Source organism: Pelodiscus sinensis, chromosome 16 (genome assembly GCF_052426305.1).
Source record: "Pelodiscus sinensis isolate ZL-2025 chromosome 16, ASM5242630v1, whole genome shotgun sequence".
Taxonomy (NCBI): domain Eukaryota; kingdom Metazoa; phylum Chordata; order Testudines; family Trionychidae; genus Pelodiscus; species Pelodiscus sinensis.
Window position 1 is genome coordinate 26,927,602 of NC_143067.1, and position 24,306 is coordinate 26,951,907.

At 44.9% G+C, this 24,306-nt stretch overlaps 1 protein-coding gene across 8 annotated transcripts in view; it reads right to left on the minus strand.

The window, feature by feature from the left end:
- FBXO38 (F-box protein 38) overlaps positions 1-24,306 on the minus strand; it is a 50,283-nt gene that overhangs the window by 12,761 nt on the left and 13,216 nt on the right. For 7 of the 8 annotated variants that reach the window (XM_006138096.5, XM_006138094.5, XM_006138092.5 and 4 more), the window contains 13 exons: positions 23,324-23,461; positions 22,688-22,825; positions 22,028-22,121; positions 21,219-21,349; positions 20,737-20,907; positions 19,216-19,358; positions 17,040-17,262; positions 12,131-12,250; positions 10,228-10,407; positions 7,886-8,608; positions 5,457-5,557; positions 1,964-2,066; positions 558-724 (listed from right to left, as the gene is read on the minus strand). In XM_006138096.5, coding sequence (XP_006138158.2) covers positions 558-724; positions 1,964-2,066; positions 5,457-5,557; positions 7,886-8,608; positions 10,228-10,407; positions 12,131-12,250; positions 17,040-17,262; positions 19,216-19,358; positions 20,737-20,907; positions 21,219-21,349; positions 22,028-22,121; positions 22,688-22,825; positions 23,324-23,461 — 2,432 coding nt within the window. The remainder of the gene's footprint in view (positions 1-557; positions 725-1,963; positions 2,067-5,456; positions 5,558-7,885; positions 8,609-10,227; positions 10,408-12,130; positions 12,251-17,039; positions 17,263-19,215; positions 19,359-20,736; positions 20,908-21,218; positions 21,350-22,027; positions 22,122-22,687; positions 22,826-23,323; positions 23,462-24,306) is intronic. The other variant, XM_006138091.5, reaches the window with a different exon arrangement.

Sequence of the window (24,306 nt, forward strand, 5' to 3'; positions counted from 1 at the left end):
GGGCACTTACAGCCCATTCTGTTAGCTTCATTCACTCTATTTGACAAAGATTTTTGTTTCTTTTCTTTCCCTCCACATCTCCCCTCTTTTTCTACTATTTACTTATACCTCTGTACCCCTGGCTCCATTCATCTGAAGAAGGGGGTTGTGTCCACAAAAGCTCATATATGATCTACATTTTTTTTGGTCTCTAAGGAACATTTGTTGTTTTTTAAAGTTTTTTATATAAATAGCAGTTTTGTTTTTATAGTATATTATGCAAATCCTAATTATGTCGTACAGCATTAATTCAGTACCTTACTTAATTGACTTACAGTTTTCTAATGCAATGAACTTAGCCTTGGAGACAGTATTTAACAGTAATAAATTCATTATCCTGCAATGAAAGCATTATAAAGGAAAAAAGCTGATGGTGGAATGGTATTAGGAGAATTACTTTCCCTTTAATGTTCACATTTGTTTATCTTGCAGTAAGCAGAAATAATAAAGTAAGCATAGATGAGAGAATAAAAGTAGTTTCAAAGTTTGTCTTGGTTAAATGAAAGCTGATTGGGTACCTGCTGCATTGGACGAAGGTAAATGATCCGGTTTCTCTCTGGTGGCATCCTCAATATCTGATCTAGTACCTGATCCATGTTTAATTTCTTGCACTGGGCATAATCAAATCGATTGACAATTGGAGCATTCTCTACTTTTAAATGCTTAAGTACACGGCATCTCGTAGCTACAAATTACAAATGAATAAAACTATAAAAGCAGCAGCAAAAAAGATATTACATAATTTTTCTAAGGGGATCTCAAAAAGCAGACTGGTCTCTAAGACAAATGAGTCATATATTTGTAAAGATCAGTTACTAAATTGTGTGCGCACAGTTAATAGCTTTAATAAAAACATTGATTTTTGAGCAATCTACCTCTAATCATGGCATCACATCATGACCTGTGTTATGGAGCATGGCAGAGTATTATATATTGGGATAATATAGTTATCCTCCTCCATGCTGTCATGACCGGCTCATCAGTATTTAGTTGATTAGTTAAAATAAAATGTGTGCTTTGATTGGCCTGGTGGGATAAACCTAATCTCTGAAATCAAACACTTTCCAGTTTGATACAACTTCATGAAGACAGGTGAGAGAAATACCAATTCAGACACAACAACACTGTTGGGGTACGTCTACGCAGCATGCTTATTTTGAAATAAGCTATTTCATAATTTTTTTTCCAAAATAGCTTATTTTGAAATACCACATCTACACTACACTCAAAATTAGTCTGAGGCAGGCTTCCTTAACGTGGATGTGCTACCTCAATTTAGAACCCTGGAAGAGACTGGGAAGTAACTACTTTGAATGGCCCTGGGGAGGAGCTATTTCAAAATAGCAGCAGTGGAGCGTCCACACTACTGCTATTCCAAAATAGCAATTTCAAAATAATGTAATTGCTGTGTAGGTGCTCACATTGTTATTTTGAAATATTGGCCATTATTTCAAAATAACTGCGCTTTTTAGACGCACCCTTTACTGACTTCGGATATTTCAGGAAACAGCATAATTGACCTCTTGATTTAGAGAGAACTAATCAGACAAGACTGGAATGCAGCATACAGTACACTTAAAGTGCCATTAGTCAATACAGATTTTCATCATTCATCAGCTCTTTAAGATGGAAACAACATTGTGTCAGATAAATAACAGTAGGGAGAGCCAGAGGAAGGAAGAACTTAGAAACTGAGAAGCCATGATATGCATCACTATGCCTCCTACGCTACTTAATGTTCTGAATAAAACTGCTTAGTTGCTGATAAACTCAAAGTAAGCAAAAGGTTGGTAGGTAGCGCCTAAGAGAATGTTTTAAAATGACTCCACTATTCAGTGTTGATGGAAAAGGTATCAAGCTCTTGGGGAAACTCAGAATGGAAGACTTGGCTGGGCTATGAGTCCCAGCGACACTAACAACATACCATGGATGAACATCATTTTGGGGCAATCTTTCAAGATCAGGTCTGTTATTCCACAATTGGTCAATGTAATTCCAACAAGGTTTTTGGATTTCAAAGTCAGCACCTGGTGAAGATTAAAAAAAAAATAATTCACAGGATGGGATTAATACAAAATTAATTTAAAGGGATTAAGCATGAACAGAAACAAAAAATCCTGCCAAAAAAGAAAAAGCAGTTCTGCTGTAAATATGCTGGGAGAAAATTCATTCTGGGATGCTCTCCAATGTGATAAAGGACTCTGCCCAGAACAGGCTGGTGAGAGAAAAGCTAGACTTGTGCTGCTGATAACTACTAATATGAAGTAAGTTTAAAATAAGTTATTTTTTTCAGACCCATAGTGTCCATACACAATTACCACCAGCAGCAGTGACTTGATAGAAAATGCCTCAAGTTCCCTATTACCAAAAATCTTATTGATTATGAGAGATAATTCAGTCTAAAAACCCATTTGTGCTGTAGAGACAGTCTAAATAAGAGGCTGACTTGGGATTGACAGTACTGGAGACTTATTACACTGCCTTTCATTAAGGTGCTTATAAGAGGAAAAACTTTCAGATGGAGAGTAGGCATGTTAGATAGAAGTTAACTGAACAGTGGTCTAACCACATCAAATTTTGGCGGTTACACTACTATTGGGTAGTCCCCAGAGGCGGGGCCAGCAGCCAGTAAATTCCTAGCCTCACACCCGGGGAGCCCCCTACTACAGCATGCTGCTGCCTCTCTGTGGGTATGTCTACACTACCCTCCTAGTTTGAACTAGCGGGGTAATCTAGGCATACCGCACTTGCTAATGAAGCCCGGGATTTGAATTTCCCGGGCTTCATTAGCATAAGCGGGGAGCCGCCATTTTTAAATCCCCGCTGCTTCGAACCCCGTGCAGCGCGGCTACACGGGGCTCGAACTAGGTAGTTCGGACTAGGTTCCTATTCCTGCACGGGGTTCGAAGCAGCGGGGATTTAAAAATGGCGGCTCCCCGCTTATGCTAATGAAGCCCGGGAAATTCAAATCCCGGGCTTCATTAGCAAGTGCGGTATGCATACATTACCCTCCTAGTTCGAACTAGGAGGGTAGTGTAGACATACCCTATTAGAGGCAACAGCATGGGGTGGCAACAGCCCCTGTCCACAGGAGTCAAAGCTCCCTGTGGCAGTGACTGCTCTGCTGCAGCAGCCCCTGTCAGCGGGGAGCTCGGACAGGAACTGCTGCTGCGGAGCAGCCTCTGTCCACAGCAGGCCCAGGCTCCCCCAAACACCATCTCCACAGGGGCCAGGGAAGGTAGAGACACAGCAGAAACAGCATGAGCAGGCACTGAAGCAGTTTCCGCTTGCACCACTTCTGCTGCGAAAGGAGCCCCAGCGAGCCCCATGCTCCCTACAGGGCTTCCTTTCGAAATGTACAAGAGCCCTGCTGGAGCTCTGGTACATTTCAAAGGCTGAGGCACTTCAGGGAGCCCAGGGCCGGCAGGTGAGTCCCTGCTGGCCCTGTGTTCCCTGCCAGGCTCCTGCTTTTGAAATATACAAAAGCCCCACTGGGGCTCTTGTACATTTCAAAAGGAAGCCCTACACTTCCTGCGGGGCTTGCGCTTTTGAACAGTAGCAAGAGCTAGGCAGGGCTCTTGCTACAGTTCAAAGGCGGAGGCACCCTTATAGACTAATCAAATAGTTGATGAAAATTCCATTGACTATTCAATTAGTTAACTAATCTAAATTTAACATCCCTGGTTGAAACTAGGGATGTTAAATTGCAGATAATCAGCTAATTGAGAAGTCGATGGAATTTCCATTGATTATTGGATTAGTCGATAAGAGGGATTGGGGCTCACTACCTCCACTGCAGAGCTGCAGCAGGGTTAACTCCCAGGGGCAGCAAGAGCCGGGACTAAACAGTACTGGCTTGTACCGCCTCCGGGAGCAAACCTCACTGCGACTCTGCCTTTTGTAGTGAGAACTGCCTGGTTATTACTACATTTAAAAGGCAGAGGCATAATATGAACACTCCTGCCTTTTAAAAATAGTAACAGCCAAGCAGCTCTTATTACATTTAAAGGGCACAGCCATTGTGCCACTGAACTTCTGCCTCCCCTGCCCCACTCCCCACCACGGAGATGGTGCCGGGGGGAACTGGCTTTCAAGTCGGCTCCCCCCAGCACCAACTCCTGCTTCTCCCCATCCCCTTGCTGCCTCTGACATGGAGGCAGAAAGGAGGCGTGGGGAAATGCATGCAGTCGACTTGACTACTCTAGGCTTATCGGGCAGTCAACTATTTAACTACTCTTTTACATCCCTAGTCTACACAACACACCAGAGTCAGAGACGTATAGTGTACACGTCTGTGTCCACACAACAGGGTGTAGCCTGTGCAATGATGGGACTCAGACAGCTCAGTAAAGCTTCAGCAGCTCCCTAATGCCGTAGCCATTCACTACAGCAAGGAAAGGTTCTGGAAGGAGTGAGACAACAGAGAAACCTCACTGCCAGAGCCTTTCCTGCTGAGGGGAAACAGAAGGAAGCTGCTTCTGTTTTCCCAAGAGCAGGGAAGGCTCTGGCTGCAGGGAGCTGGTGGAGATTTTCCCCATTGCCTCAATCTCTCCCTGTGGCTGGAAAAGGCTCCCACGGTGGGGATCTGCCCAAGGTCTTCCCCATTGCTGCAGTTTTATTCTGCAGCAGGGACAGACTCCAGCTGAGGGGAGGAAGCTGAACACTAAACTGCTAAAAACAGCAATATAAATGGGGAGACACAGCTGTGACGAATAGAGCACCATGTAGGGTACACACTCGTGTACTTGCCTTCACCCCTCAGACATGACTTTACTTGACTAAGCTGTGCCTCACCATCTACCCTGCTATTTATACCTGTGCTAAGGGGGCTGAATATATATACTACATGCTGCACTACAAGCAAGGAGTATAGATGCATTCTTAAGCTACATCTTTGCAGCAAAGTTAACTCAAGATTATGTATACTCAGTTTACTCTTTAAGTTAGCCTAGGTTGAGTAACAACAGTCACACTACAAAATTACAGTCAAGTTACTGTGTCCCACCTGGTACTGCACCCATTTGTAGGCAGTGCTGTCCCACGGTTCTTAGTGCTGCAGTAAACTGAGCTGTTCTATGAATGCTTTCCCAGGGATTTGCGGGAGAACTTGACTAGCCTTTCTGGGCATATGGGAGGAATTGTGGGAAAACACTCTATCCTGAGTCCAACTACAAAGTAATTGTGTGGGCAGTTGATGAGTTGCCTTAACTTGAGCTTTGGTGTATAGTCCCTCTCAGGCCAGACCGCTCAAGTTATAAACGCCATGGCCCTTGAGTTAATGCTTTGCATGTGCTGATGTAACTTGAGACAGGAACAAAATTCAACTCATAATGTGTGGTTTGCAGTAACGATAAGCATGCAGTCAGTCATATGTTCATAAAGACTGTTGGCTGGAAACATGAAGAAAGTGGCCTCACCTGAACATGGTCATCCTCAATAACAGGGTCACTTGTGCTTGTTGACTTGTCAGCTGTCCTTTTCCGCTTCATTGTTTGTCGAGGCTTTGGCTTGGCCACATCTAGAAAAAACAAAAAGGATAAATTGAAGTACAATTGGCAGAAGAAGGAACAATGGTCTCAAGTTGCAGTGGGGGAGGTCTAGGTTGGATATTAGGAAAAACTATTTCACTAGGAGGGTGGTGAAGTACTTGAATGGGTTACCTAGGGAGGTGGTGGAATCTCCATCCCTAGAGGTTTTTAAGTGTCGGCTTGACAAAGCCCTGGCTGGGATGATTTACTTGGGGTCGGTCCTGCTCTGGGCAGGGGGCTGGACTCAATGACCTCCTGAGGTCTCTTCCAGCCCTATGATTCTATGAATTGGCATTCAAACTTTAAGTGAGTCCCTTTGAGCCTGTAGCCTTCAGATCCTCTTCTGGAATACCCATACTTGTGGAAGATGAAATATGAATATGAAAACATTTACTTTACTATTGGATTAAGCAATTCATTGCACATGTGTATCATCATCCAGTGCGATTTCATGACAGTACATATAGCAAATATCACCATGGATATATGCCCTTATTATTATACAAGAAAAATATCACAAATGTATGCTGAATTGTATACAGTACAGCCCCGGCAAAGACCTCTTCTTAAAAGGGATTAACATGAATATAATTCCAAAATGCTTCCCTTGGCTATAAATTAAATCTAAGACAAGTTTAAAATAAAATGCTTATTTAAATGACAAAACCAGTTTTGCTTGATGCTTTTTACTGTAATTAATCATACACATCAATAGTTCTTTCCCTTTTTGCCAACTTATCTGCTAAGTCATTTTTTATTATTATTTCACTCCATACCATGTTAAGCATCAGAAAAAGTGAAAATTTAGATGTCTGAGATAATGTGAAACAATTATTCAAGACAAATAACTACATACATTTCACCATCATAAATAAGTTTGTTACAGAAGCCTCAAAAAACGAAATAACCCACCAATGTCACTTTGTTCTGGAACTCACAGGCAAAACAATAGAGAGCCATGAAACTCACTGCATTTGTTCAAACCAAAGACAGGAAAATTTCTTTAGTTCTTTAACAAACCCATTTGAAGTTTTGCATTGAATGTAAATGAATATTAACATCCCAGCATTGGGGGAATGGAAGAAAGGGGAAGTGGATTTTAGTGGCTAGACAGATGGAGCCGCACTGATTCTATATATCCAGGCATACATATAGCATGAATCTGGGCTTGGACTTGGACCACATCGGACTAGGAGTCTGCCTCCATTAGTCAACACATGCAGGAAAATGTTGCACAATGACGTACATGTGCACTCACTTCTGCAGGGGTTGGAGGGGAGGAGTGGAAGAGAGAAATACTTTCTAACTTCTGCATGTAATCAGTTTATGTCCTAAAATATGAAGTCTGAAGACACTTGACATGCAGCAGAAATAAACCCTTTCCTTAGCTGAGACAGGAGAGCAGCGTGATTTTCAGGAAGACCTGTCTGGCATGCATACAAGGCACTGTATTATTCCTTTAATGGTTTCATTCCATTACTATTAATAATGGATCGAGCTAAAAAACAGAAAATTCAAAATGAATATCAGGATAATATTTTAAATCTGAGATATATTTTGCAATGGAATAGCCTCCTAAACAAATTGATTTAAGCTTCATCAGCACTTGGGATATTGCACTTGACTGGATAAACACCCAAAAATGTACTGTAGAAATCAATCCTACTTTGGTAGAGATATGGATTTGATGATTGAATATTTTTTCTAACTCCACTGTCTATTATTCTGTTTAATGAGAAATGCATTTTTCTAGTCCCTTATTAATGCCTCAACAATTTGAAGTGGGATTCACCATGTAGATGTGTGTTTGTACACTACTATGGTTGAGTGATAATCATTTTGCCTTACTGGCTGATAAATTATCACAATTATTGCAATCATCTTTTTTCCTCTGAAAAGGAGGAGAGCACCTCTCCCTTCTCCCTCCCAGAAGTAATTCTTGAACAGAGGAGCAATTCTTATGTTCCGCTGAATAATAGCTTATAAAGACAGAAACAGCAAGATGAGTTATCAAAAAACATTGTTTTTCAAAACAGTAAATCAATCGGTCCAATCTTACCATAGATGCATGACACACGTGATAACATGAGAGAAGATGGAGATCATGGTCACACAGAGAGATGTGTATGAACATAAGCAGCTACAAACTGATATATCCATACCTTTAGTTCCTACTGGCTCTTCTGTCAATTAATAAAACGTTTGATTTACAAACAAGAAAAAGAACTGTGTTATTAAAGTATGGATAGTATTTGATAGTTGTTGCTTTAGTATGAAACAGTAACTCTGAAGTAAAAATACACAAGTGTAGGTCATACCTGATTCAGACAACAGAGGTACATGGGACAGTTTGCTTCTGGCTCTTGTTAGAGGACGGCGGGGATAATCTTCATTATACTCCATTTCATAGCTTCCTAGTTGTGAGCCAGTGCTCTCCTCCCCCGTATTCCCACAGACATTCCCATTAGTCCTCTCAGAATTTGCCTCTCCTGGACACCCAGAGTTTGGCAGCGTCCTAAGTGAGAAATCTGACCCAGTACTATTCGGTCCATTCCTACTGCAGACACCACTAGTAGATGGGCTTTCCAAATCAGAGCACCCACTAGTCCTCCTTTGTGGCTCCTGTTGCCTACAGGAAGAGCACCTGGAGCAAACAGAACCATCCTCATTGTCTCTCTCATTGGAACTTTCACCCCTACTAGGGGAGCAGACACACTGTCGGGATTCATCTGCAATTGCTGGACTGGTGGCAGCAGAGTGGCTATCAGCTGTCCTTGCACAGTCAGGGCTCGAGGAAACAGCACTGCAAGAGTTGGAGGTCCCCATTGATCCAGCTGCATTAACGCAACTGGAGTAAGAATCTTTGCTTTTGTTCCTTTCAGGCATGTCACTGGCTGCTTTCATATCTGCTTTAATCTGTTCACTGGTCACTTGACAACCTTTCTCACAGCTGCTCTCCTCAGCATGGAATTGCTTCGCTTGACCCACTTGGCTGGCACTGCACCTCTTCCGCAATGGAGTCTTGCCTTTACCACTCACTGCTGATAAAGTAATATAAGCATGAAAAACAATAAAGCAAGCTAACTCTGAACACCACCACCTGAAAATGGAGACCGCCGGGAGTTCAGCAACAGAGGTTGCAGGGAGATGAGTGAGGAACCAATATTTAAATTAGGACCTATTCTAAAGTGGTAGGAAGTTAACACTTAGCCCATCAGCAGATGAATCTCTCTAATGTCCTGAAGCTGCTCATCTGAACTGACATACCAGGGGATACACATTGCTTGACGTGCCTACTGCTTTCTGGAAACAGCTCACTAGTTACAAATGTCAATGTGCAAGAATGTGATATGGGAATATATTTGTAACAAGTCTTAGTTCTCTTGAAAATAAGGGATTAAATGACAATTTAGAACTGACAGTGCTTCAGAACTTTCAAAGCACTGTCCAATCATTAATTTATACATCTACAGGTGATGTAAGGTAGAGAAGTTTTATTCCCATATTATAAATGGTTAGACACAGTGAGTCAATGTCAAAACCAGCAATATAACTCAGTAATGTTTGGCTCCAAGCCCCTTGCTCAGTATTCTAAACCAGATCATTCCTAATGGCATTGGTATCACTGAGAACATTTCTGAAAACATCTCCCCAAATCAGGGATGTTTTATAAACACGTGTCCTCTCCCTCTGCCGCTCCCCCTCCCCCTGCACAGCTGCCTCTTTATCAGAGGCAGCAGTGCGGGGAAGGGGGAGCGGGAGGGATAACATTGCATGTAACCATGAAGGTTAACCAATGAGCCAGGATCCAAGAGTCCTGGAGTGCTTGCAGAGGAGCAGGGTCCTGGGAGCTGACATGCGGCCCAGTTGGGCGGGGAAGGGGAGTGCCAAGAGTTGATGTGCAGCTCAGCTGGGCTGTGTGGGGAGCCAGGAAGCCCAGTGGAGAAGGCAGTGGAGGGCCAGCAGCGAGGGTCTAAAATGACCTCCAATGGTTTGGAAAAATCCCTCATCCAGGACCAGTCAGGTCCCGAGGGTGCTGGGCCAGGGAGGTGCAACTTGTACTGTATTAACTTTAAGCCTGGTTCCAAAGCAGAGGAACCTGAGAGTTGAAAAAAGGGAATATTCACTTCATTCCTAAACTATAACATTCTCTATAAAGAGCAGACATGATCTAGATTACTTTCTCTGAGATATTCCCAGACAGCCTACATATCCATTAGATGGCTACAGGTTTCCCACTCCTCCCCCAAGCTTTTGCTCGATAGCTTTTCAGCCTGTGATGGTAAATGCTTTGACAGACAATTCATATGGGCACACAGTCACATATCTGCACTGGTAGGTGTCTACTGTAAGCCAATGAGGCAATAAATATACCTGAAAATATGTATGAGAAGTACTGTGTCTACAAAAAATCTGCAGCTATGCTTCTGGCATTTATGCTGTATTTCCCCATTTTGCACATGTTCACATGTATTTCCAGCATTATGGGGATGTATCCTATTGCTCCATTCTACGTTGTATTGGGTTTATATGACTAGAAATTATCTGAGGCATGGAGAAGAAGCAAAATGGGCTAAAGCTTCAGTAGCCAAATTAACAGACTTTGCCCACTGCAATAAAATCCTTACTAATAAGCCAACTCATACAAAATCTTTCACACCTGACAGCTCTCTGGTTTCCTCTGGATCTCTGACTTTCTCTTCTCCATCTGAGTAACTCTGGACAATGCTGTTAGTAATGCAGGCTCTTGAGGACCCCATGTTCTCTTCTTCATCCTCACTGTCCGAGTCATGGACGGTAATAGGTGCTGCTTTTACAATAGGCTGAAGGCCACTGGGTCCTAAAACAAGAGAAGAATACTGATAGTTCATTTATACAAGGCAAGCAATGATTACAGGTCAAGGATGTTAACATTTAGTTTAACCAAGTAAGTGACTAGTTAACGGAATTTCCATCAACTAGTCGATTAGACAATAAGCGAAGGAGCTGGGAGCAGGGCAAGGAGTTAACCCTGCTGCAACTCTGCCTTTTAAATGTATTATGAGCCAGCAGGCTCTTAATACATTTAAAAGGCTGAAGCTGAGCTGGGACTACTGATTCCTGACTTGCACCAGGTCCCTCCCCACTGCGCACAAGTCTTTTAAATGTATTAAGAGCCTGCTGGCTCATAATACATTTAAAAAGCAGAGGTGAAGCATCTGGGACTGGGCATGAGCCAGAAATCAGCTGATTCCTGTCCCCACTTTTAAATCGACGCCCCTCACCACTGCCTCCTGCTTTCCCCCCCACGTTAAAGGTGGGGGTGAGGAGTGTCTAGTCAAGGAACTAGTTGACTATCCGATAAGCTTATCAGATAGTCAACTAGTCGCTTACATTCCTAATTACAGGGTATTAAAATGTAATAGTGCTTGACTGCTGAAGTTCTCCAACAGTTTGGAAATGCCACAGAAAGAGATGGATTTGGTTCATCCTAGCAGAACTCTGCACTCCTTTCTGTGGACCCTACCTAAAAACTCAAATGCTAAAAATGTGATTTAAAGATACAGCATTAAAACACAGTTAAGATCAACAAAGATGTTCTAATCTATCGGAAAAAAAAGTCTGACACAATAGGATATAAGACTGGTTTTCTATGGCACTTCTCAGACTCGAGGTCACTGAAAAACTGACAATGCAGTAACTAAGGAGCTATCTTGGAAGACATTTTGTGCTCAGCCATTAGAATCTGTGTTACTGAGAGGACAAATATTAGCCAGGACATTGAAATTATCCTCAAATCCTTTTGAAAAAGCATCCAGGGAATATGCAACTTCCACCCAGGCAACCATCAGAGATGGGCAGAAAAGACTTCACCAGCCTTTCTCTCAGCAACATCGCAAAGTGTCAGTTTCAGCCTATGTTCTCATGCGGGGCACAACTTCTAATGCTTCTGGCTGTCAGGCCAGAATGCCACTACACTGTACCAAATGGGCACAATATATGGTACCTGTTTGAATAGTTCAACAAATGAACGTCGACGTAAGAGTACATTTTCAGGGGCTTTTTGGAAAAAAACACTCTGGTGAACAGATACCCTGCTTTTTTAAAACTACTTGCTGTTGGCACATCTACAATGCAATGTGCATAAAGCAATGGCTGGCATCAGTAATTGAAGTGATTTAATGCGACCCATAAATACAACTTAAATTAGTGCTTATACAAGATGCTCTGATAATAACACAGCCAAACGGGAGGAGTTAATAAACTGAAGTGGGAGGAGGGAGATCATAAATGCAAGGACTGGAAAAGCAAGCTAAGAATATTCATATCTTTTTGACCCTCTCATTACACTATAGTATAAAAATGAGACCTTAAAAACAATCTGTCACAGAACGAACAGCAGAAAAGGGGAGACTGTACAGCAGACTTAAATCACTAGTTTCTTCTGCTATTCTAGAGCCATTATTCAAATGTCCCACATGTTCTAGCTGAAAAAAGTCATGTCAAAATAATCATACTGAACTAATGAATCTTGCAACTGGGAGGATCTTGAAGTCATGATTATTTTCCAGGATCCAAATTACCTGCTTGCTCCTCATCAACATCCATAGGAATAACTGCTTGATTATGCGCAGTGGTCTCATTCTGGCCCTCCAATGCAGCCATTCCATCATCCTGTGCAACTTCCTCCATATCATTCAGTGCTGAAAAAATGAAGACAATAAAATGTGATGGTCAAGAGAAAGAAGAATAAGCACATAGCCCGATATACAAAGAAGGTTTTTAAGTGATAATCACACTGAAGTCACAGAAAGGCACTATAGGGCTATAGTATCACTAACAGTAGCTGTCTCAGTTGTTTCCTCACTGAATCTTACTGAAGCCTCCCAAGAGATTATTGGTCCTGTAACTTCTAGGGGATCCAGGCCAATTCTATATTCTTAGTTTTTCTGAAGTAAGTGGCTCCTTCAAGATTCTCCATTCTTCTTAATGAAAATGCTTCCTTGCATTACCCTGGTGACTTCATCTGCTTGAGGACTTGCTTCATGCTGTTTTCCCCAAAACATCAGTACAATTTCTGAGTAAACAGGATGGACACTACAAAGTAACATGATGCTATCCTAACCTCAACCTACTGAGCTTGAAGTACAAATCCATATTCTCCATGAAGAAGTACAGTGTGCAATCTTTTAACTGCTGAGCTAGCATCTGTATTATTTTTAATCTTTAACTGACTTCCTCCTATGCCAGCATAGATCAACTATTACATTTAAAAAGAAGATCAAGTCTGGTCTAGAGATGTTAGGGTATGTCTACACTACCGCACTAATTCAAACTAACTTCAAATTAGTTAATTCAAAATAAGCTAATTCGAATTAGTGCATCTAGACCTAAAAACTAATTCGAATTAGCGTTTTGCTAATTCGAACTAGCATGTCCACATTGAGTGGACCCTGAACCAAAGTTAAGGCTGGTCAGAACCAGTGCTGGCAGGACATCATGTTAGGACTTAGAGCGTGGAGCTGCTGTCTCAGGCTAGACGAGGGCTGTGCTTAAAGGGACTCGACCCCCACCCTGGACAGACAGTCCTCAGGGTTCCCCGCTTGCTTGTCTACCTCAATGAGGGACAGCAAAGCAGTCCTGTCTTGGAGTGCCCTGAGTGCCCACACTCGGCACGTCACAGTACTCGGCCATCAGCATGGCTGCACTTGGCGCAGGCTGCCATCTGGGGGGTGAATCGGGGGGCTGTCAGGATCCAGGAGACCCTGCAGGAGAGCTTCCACCCTGAGGAGCCCGCAGAGCCACCCCAGTCCTCCCCATCGGGGGCTCGTGCCCCATTCCTCCCTCACCTCCTTCCACTTACTCCTCCCTAGCTCCATTTCCTGATGTAAAAAATAAAGGACACGTGTGTTCAAAAACAGAAATTCTCTGTATTTAACAAAACTGGAGGGGAGGGGATTAACCTCTGGGGAGACTGGGAAAAGGAGGTGGGAGATGGGAAGAGAGAGGGTGGGAGAGGGGAGGGGGAAACCTGGGAGGAGGGAGCTGGAAGGGGGAAGCCAGGGGAAGAAGGAGGAGGGGAAGTATAAAATTATGGTACGCCATATCTTCAGTACTGTGTACAAATGTGGCCTCCTCACCTCAAAAAAGATATTTTGGCCTTGGAAAGGGTTCAGAAAAGGGCAACTAAAATGATTAGGGGTTTGGAACAGGTCCCATATGAAGAGAGGCTAAAGAGACTGGGACTTTTCGGCTTAGAAAAGAGGAGACTGAGGGGGGATATGATAGAAGTGTATAAAAGCATGAGTGGTGTGGAGAGGGTGAATAAAGAAAAGTTCTTCATTAGTTCCCATAATAGAAGGACTAGAGGACACCAAATGAAATGAATGGACAGCAGGTTTAAAACTAATAAAAGAAAGTTCTTCTTCACACAGCGCGTAGTCAACCTGTGGAACTCCTTGCCACAGGAGGCTGTGAAGGCTAGAACTAGAACAGAGTTTAAAGAGAAGTTAGATAAATTCATGGAGGTTGGGTCCATGGAGTGCTATTAGCCAGGGGGTAGCAATGGTGTCCCTGGCCTCTGTTTGTGGAAGGCTGGAGATTGATGGCATGAGACAAATTGCTTGGTCATTGTCTTCGGTCTATACCCTCTGGGGTACCTGGTGTTGGCCACTGTCGACAGACAGGCTACTGGGCTAGATGGACCTTTGGTCTGACCCAGTACGACCATTCTTATGTTCTAAGCTCAGGGTCGGGGGTCTCACTGGACCAACTTGATTTTCATGCAAACCTGCTCCAGGGTTCACATGTGGCCTTTGGTGGACAGGCTGGGAGCTACCCTGCCCTAGACGACCACTTTCCTGTGCCTAGTGCGGAGGTCGTGGATGTTGGAGGCCTCCCCCCAAACCTCGATGAGGTCCACGATCTCCGCACTAGACCAGGCAGGCGCCCGCCTCTTGCAGCCCTGGGCAGGCTCCTGGGAGCTACCAGCCTGGTCCAGGGAAGAGGCGGAAGACTGGGTGGCAGCGGATACCTGGCTCATGCCCTGCCAGCTGCAGGGTCTGCTGGCTGGGTGCTGGCAGGCTTGCAACTGACACAAGCACTGTAGCCAGATTGTGCCCCTTTAAGGGCTCCGGGGCCAGGAGGAGGGCACAAAAGTTTCCCTGGTTTGGCCCAGAGTGGCCACCAGGGCAAGCTGGGAAGGGCTAACCTACAACTAGTTCGAATTAAGTGGCTACACAACCCTTAATTTGAACTACAGGCAGTCCCCGAGTTACACGGATTCGACTTATGTTGGATCCGCAGTTACGAACTGGGCTTTTCTTGCCCCGGAGGACGGGAGCGGCGGGACGCCCAGATGCGCCACGGTCCCGCCGCCCGCGTCCTCCGGGGTGAGAAAAGCTGCTCCGAGTCTCCCTGGTCTGCTCCGAGTCTCCCTGGTCTGCAAAGCTGCGGAGCACGCGGGCAGCAGGACAGCTGTGGCACATCTGGGCTGTCGGGGAGCAAAGCCGCGGAGCACGCGGGCAGCGGGACAGCCCAGATGTGCCACGGCTGTCCTGCTGCCCGCGTGCTCCGCAGCTTTGCTCCCCGTCTCCCTGGTCTGCTGGGGGAGCTCCCCCCAGCAGACCAGGGAGACAAGCCTCGGAGGACGCACAGCCGCGGCGCGTCTGGGCTGTCCCGCTGCCCGTGTGCGCCTCGGCTTTGCTCCGCGTCTCCCTGGTCTGCTGGGGGGAGCCCCCCCACAGCAGACCAGGGAGACGCGGAGCAAAGCCTCGGAGGATGCGGGCGGGATCGCGGCGCGTCTCGGTGGTCCCGCCACCCGCGTCTCCCTGGTCTGCTGGAGGGGGGGAGGTGCAGCTAGTGCGCCCCCTCCCCCCAGCAGACCAGGCTTTTCTCGCCGACGACACCTGGGGTAGAGCAGCTGGGGTGCTGCCAGGTTGGTGCCGCAGCGCCGCGCCTCAGCGCTACTGGACCAACCCGGCAGCACCCCAGCTGCTCTGCCCCAGGCGTCCCCAAGTCAGCTGCTGCTGAAACTGACCAGCGGCTGACTACAGGAAGCCCGAGGCAGAGTTGCTCTGCCCCGGGATTCCTGGAATCAGCCGCTGGTCAGTTTCAGCAGCGGCTGACTTGGGGACATCTGGGGTAGAGCTGCTGGGGTGCTGCTGGGTTGGTCCCCGCAGCGCTGAGGTGCAGCGCTGCGGGGACCTACCCGGCAGCGCCCCGGCTGCTCTGTCCCAGGCGTCCAAATTCAGCCGCTGTTGAAACTGATCAGCGGCTGATTCCAGGAAGCCCAGGGCAGAGCAACTCTGCCTCAGGCTTCCTGTAGTTAGCTGCTGGTCAGTTTCAGCAGCGGCTGAATCTGGATGCCAGTTCCGACTTACATACAAATTCAACTTAAAAACAAACCTACAGTCCCTATCTTGTACGTTACCCGGGGACTGCCTATACTTAATTCGAACTAGGCGTTACTCCTCGCAGAATGAGGTTTACCTAGTTCGAATTAAGTGCTCCGCTAGTTCGATTTAAATTCGAACTAGTGGTTTGTATGTATAGCCGCTATTAAAGTTAATTCCAACTAACGGCTGTTAGTTTGAATTAACCTGTAGTGTAGACGTACCCCCAGATATTAGGTAATTGAATAGTTGTGGAACCACTAAGAATTCATGTGATTACACGACTATTGATAGTCCCCGCTCCCAGGGAACCCCTTAGCTCACAGAGGTAGCAGTGCAGGGTGGCAAGCGGGAGCTGGTCCAGCAGGGAGTCAGTTTAAAAACCAGCTCCTCATACAGACTGGCTGCCTGGTGATACAAAAACAGCAGTATAGGGTGGCAGCAGCGGACAGAGGCTGCTTCACGGCAGCCTCCTCCCCACCCATGCTGCTGCCTCTGATAGAGGCAGGTGGCACCACCGAGATGGTGCTGGGTGGGACTAGCTTTAAAGCTGGCTCCCCCCAGCACCAGCTCCTGCCAGGCCCCCTCGCTGCCTCTGTAGGAGGCAGCAGTGGGGGCAAAGGAGGCAGGCAGGTTTGCAGAGCTGGCATGCACAGGGAGCCTGCTTGAAAGCTGGCTCCCCATGTGTATTGGCTCCAGCCTACCCTCCACTCACCTTCCATGCTGCTGCCTCTCTATCAGAGGCAGCAGTGCAGGGATGGGGCAGCAGATCCATGCTCACTGGGAGTCCGCTTAAAGCCAGCTCCTCATGGGCACTGGCTCTCTCTCCTATTCCTTCGCTACCTCTGATAGAGAGGCAGCGGGGGAGGGAAGAGTGCATGTAGTTGAAAAGATTAACCGATTAATTGTGTAGTTGACTACACATTGACATTCCTAGCTTGGTCTTATAGATAGATACCAAATAAAGGAAATAAACAGCATAGCTATCAAACTATGGATTTAGAGTGCCTTTCAATACACATAACTTTTTCCCTACAGTTCTATGCAAATGCAAAATAAGATCATTTCTTTCAGAGGCTCACAAAAGATCAGTGGTTACCCTCAGCTGCAATCTGCTGTTCTTCCACCTGCCCATCTTGCCGCAGCTCATTCTCCTCATTCTGGTCATTTAGGTGTTGGTGATTGTTGTGGTGGATGTTGGGGTTGTTGTTGTTCTGGTGGTTGTTGTTGTTGTCATTGTCATTGTTGGAGTTCTGATTGCTGACCAAAGCAGATGAAACACCAATCCCTGTGCCAGCACTCAGGCCCACACGAGCACAGCCCTGAAATAAACAAAAACACAAGAAGATTCAAAATGACTATATCAAATCTCCATAATGTATGATAACACTGATAAAAAAAACCCATTGTATCGATATTTCTGACTAGGTAATATGATGTGTGATATGGAGTAGGATCTGCGCACAAAAATTCCTGTACCTACATTGCACAGACTGCATATTTGGTTGCCAAATGTAAACTTTTACCTTTCCTCTTTTAAACTGGTATTAAAAATGAAAAATGTAAAAGGCAATAGCACAACCTTATGGTAAGAAATTGTAACGCATAGGATCAAATGAAAGAAAATCTAGAAGAAGTGTTTCTATTTCCTTTCAAGAATGGGAGAGGCCCTAGAGAGTTTTCTGGAATAATCTTTGCATTAAAATGTATTTAGTACATTGTCACAGTTGTGAAAATTTAACAATGGGGAAGGGAGGGTGATGGAAAGGGGAAACAAAGATCAGAAAATCAATATGATATGAATTCACATACGTGAGGAATAGTACCACAACTTTACCATGCTGCAAAACCATAAGAATATTTACTACAATATGCAGTTTTGTCAATAGGGGGAAAAAGTCTCTCCCTGGCGCCCTAAGCAGAAAGACACAGGGAACAGCCAGCCATTTAAGTGGCATGGGGCAGCTCTGAAGTGGGAGGCTGCTCTGTGCCTGAGGGTCCCAGCTGGGCAACCTGCAGGCCTGCTCCAGTTTGACCTCCTGCATAACAAGAGTCCACAGAACTTCAGAGCATATATTTAGGGCAGGGGCGGGGACCTTCAGGCCCAGGGGCCGGATGTGGCTCCCAGCTTGCCTGGATCCGGCCCCCGGCTTGCTCCCGGCGCAGCATTGGGAGCCCATGTTGGCACTCCAGCCCCTCCAGCCACCCACCCACAGGGCTGGAGCACACGAAAGCTAGTAGTTTGGGTCCCTCTTGGTTCTGATCTGCAAGGGGAACATGGGGAGTGTCTTTCTCCTTGTCATTTAGGGATGTCTCACTTTGCTTCTCACTTATGTGTGGCCCCCAACTGATTTTTCTGTGGGTCAGTGGCCCCTGATCAAAAAAAGTTTTCCCACCGCTGTTTAACAGAAACATCTCTTATGGTAATCATTGTATTCCCAAGTCACTCACTGAACTATTTCTTCCCAAACCTATAAAAAAGTTTTTCCTGCAGGACAACAGAGTGTATCCCATAGGAAAAGCCCCGCCCATATGGAGGGCTGGGGCTGCCCATGTGGAGGGCTAGGGCTCCCCTTCCCAGCTGAAAGAAGGGCCAGTGAGGCTCATGCCAGACCCTCCTGAGAGGTCTCCCCAGAGTTCCGGGGAGTGTATGTGGGGCGGGACGGCAGCCGTGACCTGCACAGCCCTTCTCCTTCCCCCTGTGCTGGGTGGGGCGGAAAACATGATCCATGGGGTTCCTTCCACTCCCCCTTCCTCAGTGGGGAGCAGAAGGTGCTGCAGCTGGGGGGGGTTGGAGGGGAGGCCTGGCAAGATCTCAAAGTGCCCCTCCCCTACACTGCTGTGGGGAGAGATCAGGGGCTGCCCCCACACCTCCCTGAAGCTGGGGGGAGGAAGAGCGGGACCAGCCGTGGCCTCGGCATGGCCCAACCCTCCAAAGGTCTGGGGGAGAGGGCCAGGCCTGGCCATGGCTTTGGCCCAGTCCAACCCCCTGAAGGCCGAGGAGAGAAGAGGAGGGCTGGGTCTGGCTGGGCCGCGGTTTCAGTCCAGCCCCAATCCCCCCAGGCAACTGGTGGGGAAGAAGGTTGGGCCTGCCATGGCGGGGGTGGGAGGGTTAGTCTGTGGCAAGGGGATAGGTGGGGGGAAAGAAAAGGCCCAGGCAGGGAGGGAGAAGGGGCCTGGGCTTGCCTAACCCCTGCAAGAGGGGAATTGGTGAGTGTAGGGCGCACGCGCACACGCGAATGCGCACACGCGCACACACACACGGAGAAACTTACCTTAGGAGGTTCCCGGAACATCTGGTCCAGAGAGATAAACTCCAAACTTGGCAGTAATTCAATGAATTGACTGAAAGAATCTAGCTTTATTGCATGGCATCGCACCAGCGTGAGGTCAACTAGCCGGGTCCATCTTGAATGGTCTATGGAAGTAGATATATATATACACACACTCATGTTCCTTGAAGAATTTCCAAGTCTTTTTTATCTCTCATTAGAACTTTCCCAGATTTGAGACTCAAACTTCCACTGCCACCACTCTGACAGCTGAAGTTTATCAGCATCACTGGAGTCCCAAATTTCTGCATCTCCATTTTTGCTTATTTGGGACAGAACAGGTAGCAGAATTATGAAAAACTTTCCATCATTATTAGAGCTCTCTCTCTGTTTGGGGTATTCTTTGCCCAACCAGTGTTTTAAAATGAAGACAGGGAAAAGAGATAATTTTGGTCACACACAAACTGTGTTACTTTCATCATTCTGTAAACAGTCTAAATATAGCGCATATCTACAAGGATTGTTCATGACCTATATGAAAAGAATTTGTAGTCTCAGTCTGGCTCTTAATAGACAAACATCCACATCACAATAATCATTATAATAATTAGCATTAATTTGCTCTCCTCAACTCTCAGGAAAGGGGACCAGAGCAGAATTAGCCATAGACACACAAACACACTCTCACCACCAGACCAGGTCCTGCAAGGTCAGAGTTAAAGCACAATGAAGTATTGTGAACACTTTTAAATTGGGCTTTATTTAATAAGGAATGTCAGCATTTTACATAATGTACTATTTCACTGTATTTCTCACTTATTAATTTGCAAACTACTTTCCTGATCTTCAGTGCAAATTAACAATATTCTGCTTGTGTGTATATCAGGAGTCTCAAACTCTGGCTCCCAGCTGGAGCAGTTGTGCAATTTGGTGGGCCGGAGGCTGTCTGTTCCCCCCTCTCTCTCCCAAGTCCCACACTTTCGTGCCATCGCCCTGCCTTCTCCTCCCATGGCACCCTATCCTCTGAGGGATGTGGCCTCAGGGACTACCAGAGGGGCTGGTGGCAGGAGCAATTGGGCCCCCCAGCATTACCTGCAGCAGCAGGAGCCATGGGGAAGTGGAACAAGTGTATTCACTGTGCTGGGCTCCCCAGTAATCCGCAAGCACACATCCCCAGCTGCCAGGTGCCATTGGGGGAGAGGGCAGGGATATGGCAGGAAGGGGTGGTGTTTTGGGGATGGAACAGATAAGCTTCTCCTCAGCCCAACATAACTTCAGGGCTGTATTGTGCAACTGCTCCGGTCAGGGATTGCCCCTGGGTGTAAATATTAAATACACGCACACAGAAGGCGTGCACTAAACTACTAAACCTTTAAAAAGAAATCTGACTATTTTTTGGTCTCAAATGTTTCTTTTAATTAGAGGGTTATTATGTTCATGTTCTGAAACAAGTTTAACTATAAGTCTTCATCCTGATGCGAGATGTTTAGATTGTATCTCTATCATTCCAAAAGCATTCAATACCTGTGATCCAGTTGTTTGGATTGTGCAGATGTGGGCAGTTGTAAATGACCAGATACTTGATGCAAGAGAATACTTCATTTACAGCCTTCATTCCAATGTCTGTGATGATTCCTGGATTTTCAACCACATCAGCTAAGCCATACTTTACTAAGTCCCCATTAGTCATTTTGCCTACAGAAAGACAATAGAAGATTTCAGCAATATGCCCCTTCAGAAATTGCAGCATTTTTGTCCTCCCCAAATTCCATACTATAATATGCAATGTGTAATTTTAGCACAAATATCAGACAACAAATTTGACAAAAAGTTTCTGCTCAAATTACAATAGAAGTTTCAGGAGTTACAGAAAAAAATATATACAAGAAGATCCAAGAGCAATAGTTATTTACATTCTGTCAAAAGTACATCTTAGAAAAATACACTAAACCTATCAATTTGTGCTACTCTCACCCTCACCAGGTAATTTAAGAAAAAGTTCATACATTGTAGCAAAAACTCATCAACATATCCCAGATGAAGGGTTTCAAACTGTGGGAACTCCAGTTCTGCCATCTTCAGTGCAGAAAAGACACCATCTTTGGTCAGGGAAGGTTGAATTCGCACTTCATGCAACCTAAAAGCAATCAAGTACAGTTCACGTTCAAGGCAAAAAGCTATAAACTGAAGCAACAAAGCACTGTTTAGTACAGAATACATCTGAGTGAAAAATACATCTGTTCCACTCTAGGCAATTAACTGAAAATATTTATTAGACAGTGATGAACATTAGTGAATTCCTGCATTCTTCCTTCTAACAGTTTTTTGTAAAATCCTATTTAATTGGGTTACTGGTGAAATGTTATGTCTAACCAGTTAATCCATTAAAGGGAGGATGGAAGGGCCTGGGTGCATTGCAGGCAGGAGCTGCTCCAGTTCCCACCGGTTAACCTTTCACATCCCTAATTATAACCTGTGAGGAATTCCAAGCAATTTATAAACACTAATTAAACCTCACTGAGAAAAATATTATTATATTAATTTTACATATGACAAAGTGTAGTGACTTGGGTCAGGCCACAGAACAAGTCAGTGACAGATCTAATAACAAAAACCCAGGAATCTAATTCCCAGTCCCTTCCTCTAGTCATTTGAAATTCTTGTTAGACTGTAACAATTCACTTGGTTTTTCTCTTAAATATGTAAAACTTCTTCTTCAAACGCTGGGAAATTCATTACATTACCTAATGTAATGTAATAAATTTGAAGAGACAGAAAACAGAAAGGAATAACAAAAGCTGGGGAAAGCAAGTACCTTCGTGCAGCAGTTATGATGAGGTAGCCAAGATCTACTTCAAGAGCATTTTTGCAAGCTCCCAAAACTATAGTGTGCAAATTCCTAAAACCACCTTATCGGGGGAAAGAAAAGTTTCACTTTAGTCAATGGGTCACTAAAAATTACTCACTTTCCTGGTGTTATTTTGCCAATGGAGTATTTCAAGTAATAACAAGAATACATGCCATTTTAAAGCATATATATAAGTTTCCTTGTGTTAACACCTGCTGGTAGAGATAGTCCTGATTACTACAACAGAAGTTTCTCAAGAAGCTAATTTAAAAAAAAAAATTTCCTCCAAATTATTCCTGCCAGTTCTACCATCTAGAAAAGAACTGATAGTAAAGATTCACATTTGGTTGGAATATTAAGAGAGGGCAATTCTTTAACAGTTTTCATTGTTATAGAAATACATGTTCAATTTAACTTCAGCTTTTGTTTTCAGTACTTGCATAAAAAATGTGTCATAAAGGTATATATTTATACATACAAGATTAAAACAATTCCCAAAATACAACAAAAGTCCATAATTAACAGCCTTTGAATATAGCTAAAACATACAAGTGAAAGAACAAGCTAAAGAACAAAAGTGTTGCCCATCATTTGTTCTATGCTTCAAGGCAGTAGGAAGTTGTATACCTGATCTCCAGCTATCTTCTACTACATGCTGGATAAGTCCTCCAAGAAAAGGAACTCTAACTAGTTCTAAATGCTCCAGGTTTCGGGCAGAAGCCAAACCTGTCACCAAGGGAACATACTTCAAAGAATTTGTTGGTCCTGCAGAGAAAAAAACAACTTCTGATAGGGAATATATACATAGAAAGTTGCTCATTTAATGGTACTGAATACATTATTCAAACAATTCAGCCATCAGATATGCCTGCCTGCACCTCTCCAGTTTAGCAAACCATCAGAACTAAAAACTAGTGGTGTTTTATTAACTTAACAGCTCAATACAGCATAGGAGAATTTTTTCCTATTATCAAATATGAAATAAAGTCTTTGATTGCTTCTGGAGTACTGCATGATGGGCAATCCCAAGGCCTTAACTGCACTAGAAAACTTAGTACAGAAACTGCCAGAAATTGTGCAGCTGTACAGGTGTAAGTGCTACAATAGATGGCTAAACATTTTTATCATTATGTTATGAAAACTGTTCTGAGCTAGTATCCTTTTGTAGTCTACCACCAAGGCAGCTTCACTACTACTGTATTAGTACTAGTTTCTTCTTGTGTAGATGCATCCCTTCCCAAGAACGATTCTCTTTTCTCCTACCTGCACAATTCCTCATGACAAAAGTGCGTAAGCTGATACAAAGGAAATCTTTAAAGGGCTGTGGTTTGGTGAGCCTCACCCACTTCAAATAAAGATGCCTCAGCATTGGGATACAAGGAATTTCAGGGACATTTACACCTAAAATACAGGAACAACAACAAAAAAATGAAATTAGGTCTCGCGTTAAACAAACTCTCATATGTCAATTGTAGAATGAATTTCTTAGGAAATGTTTACACTACAAAATTAAGTCAACCTAAATTACATCGGCATATTGCTCCTACAGTAATTACATTGCTTGTGTCTACAATTTGGTCCTTGTGTTAGCCATGTGCGTCTTCAGGAGGAGCGCTTGCACTATTTGAACTGGGACACTGTGGGGTAGCTCCTGAAGGCCAGCAACAGTTGATGTAAGCCCTGCAGTGACTATACTGACATTGCATCAACCTAACTACATCAACATTGACTCTATGCTTCTTGTGGAGGTGGAGTTAAGTCAGTGAAGTAGGCGAGTAATGTGAGCAGGAAGCCAAGTTCCCTTTAAGCTGTGAGGATGCACAACTGACTATTAAGCAGTGCGCAGGGACTAACAGCTACAGTGGAGACAGATGCTTCTTCCCAAGCTCTGAAGCTGTTACGGCTAGGGGAGAGGCACCTCTCCCCACCAGCTCCAATCTGAAACTGCCACAGCAAGGGCAGAGGCGCCTCTCCCTGCCAAACCCTCACACAGAGCTATCCCAAAACTGCTATGGCCAGAGGAAAAGTACCCCCCCTTCCCTGGCCCTCACCGAGCCTAGCCTGTACCTACCCTAGCTTGTATCTGCCCACTGGAGCAGTAAAGAGGGGCCTCTCACTTGACTTGAAGTAGCTGTGGTGAGAGAGAGCAGGGAGGAGTCCTCTCTCCCCAGGGCAGCCTGTACCCTTAACTCTTCATCCACAGCCCCACCCCAGAGCCTGCACCCCCAGCCACAGCCCTCACCTCC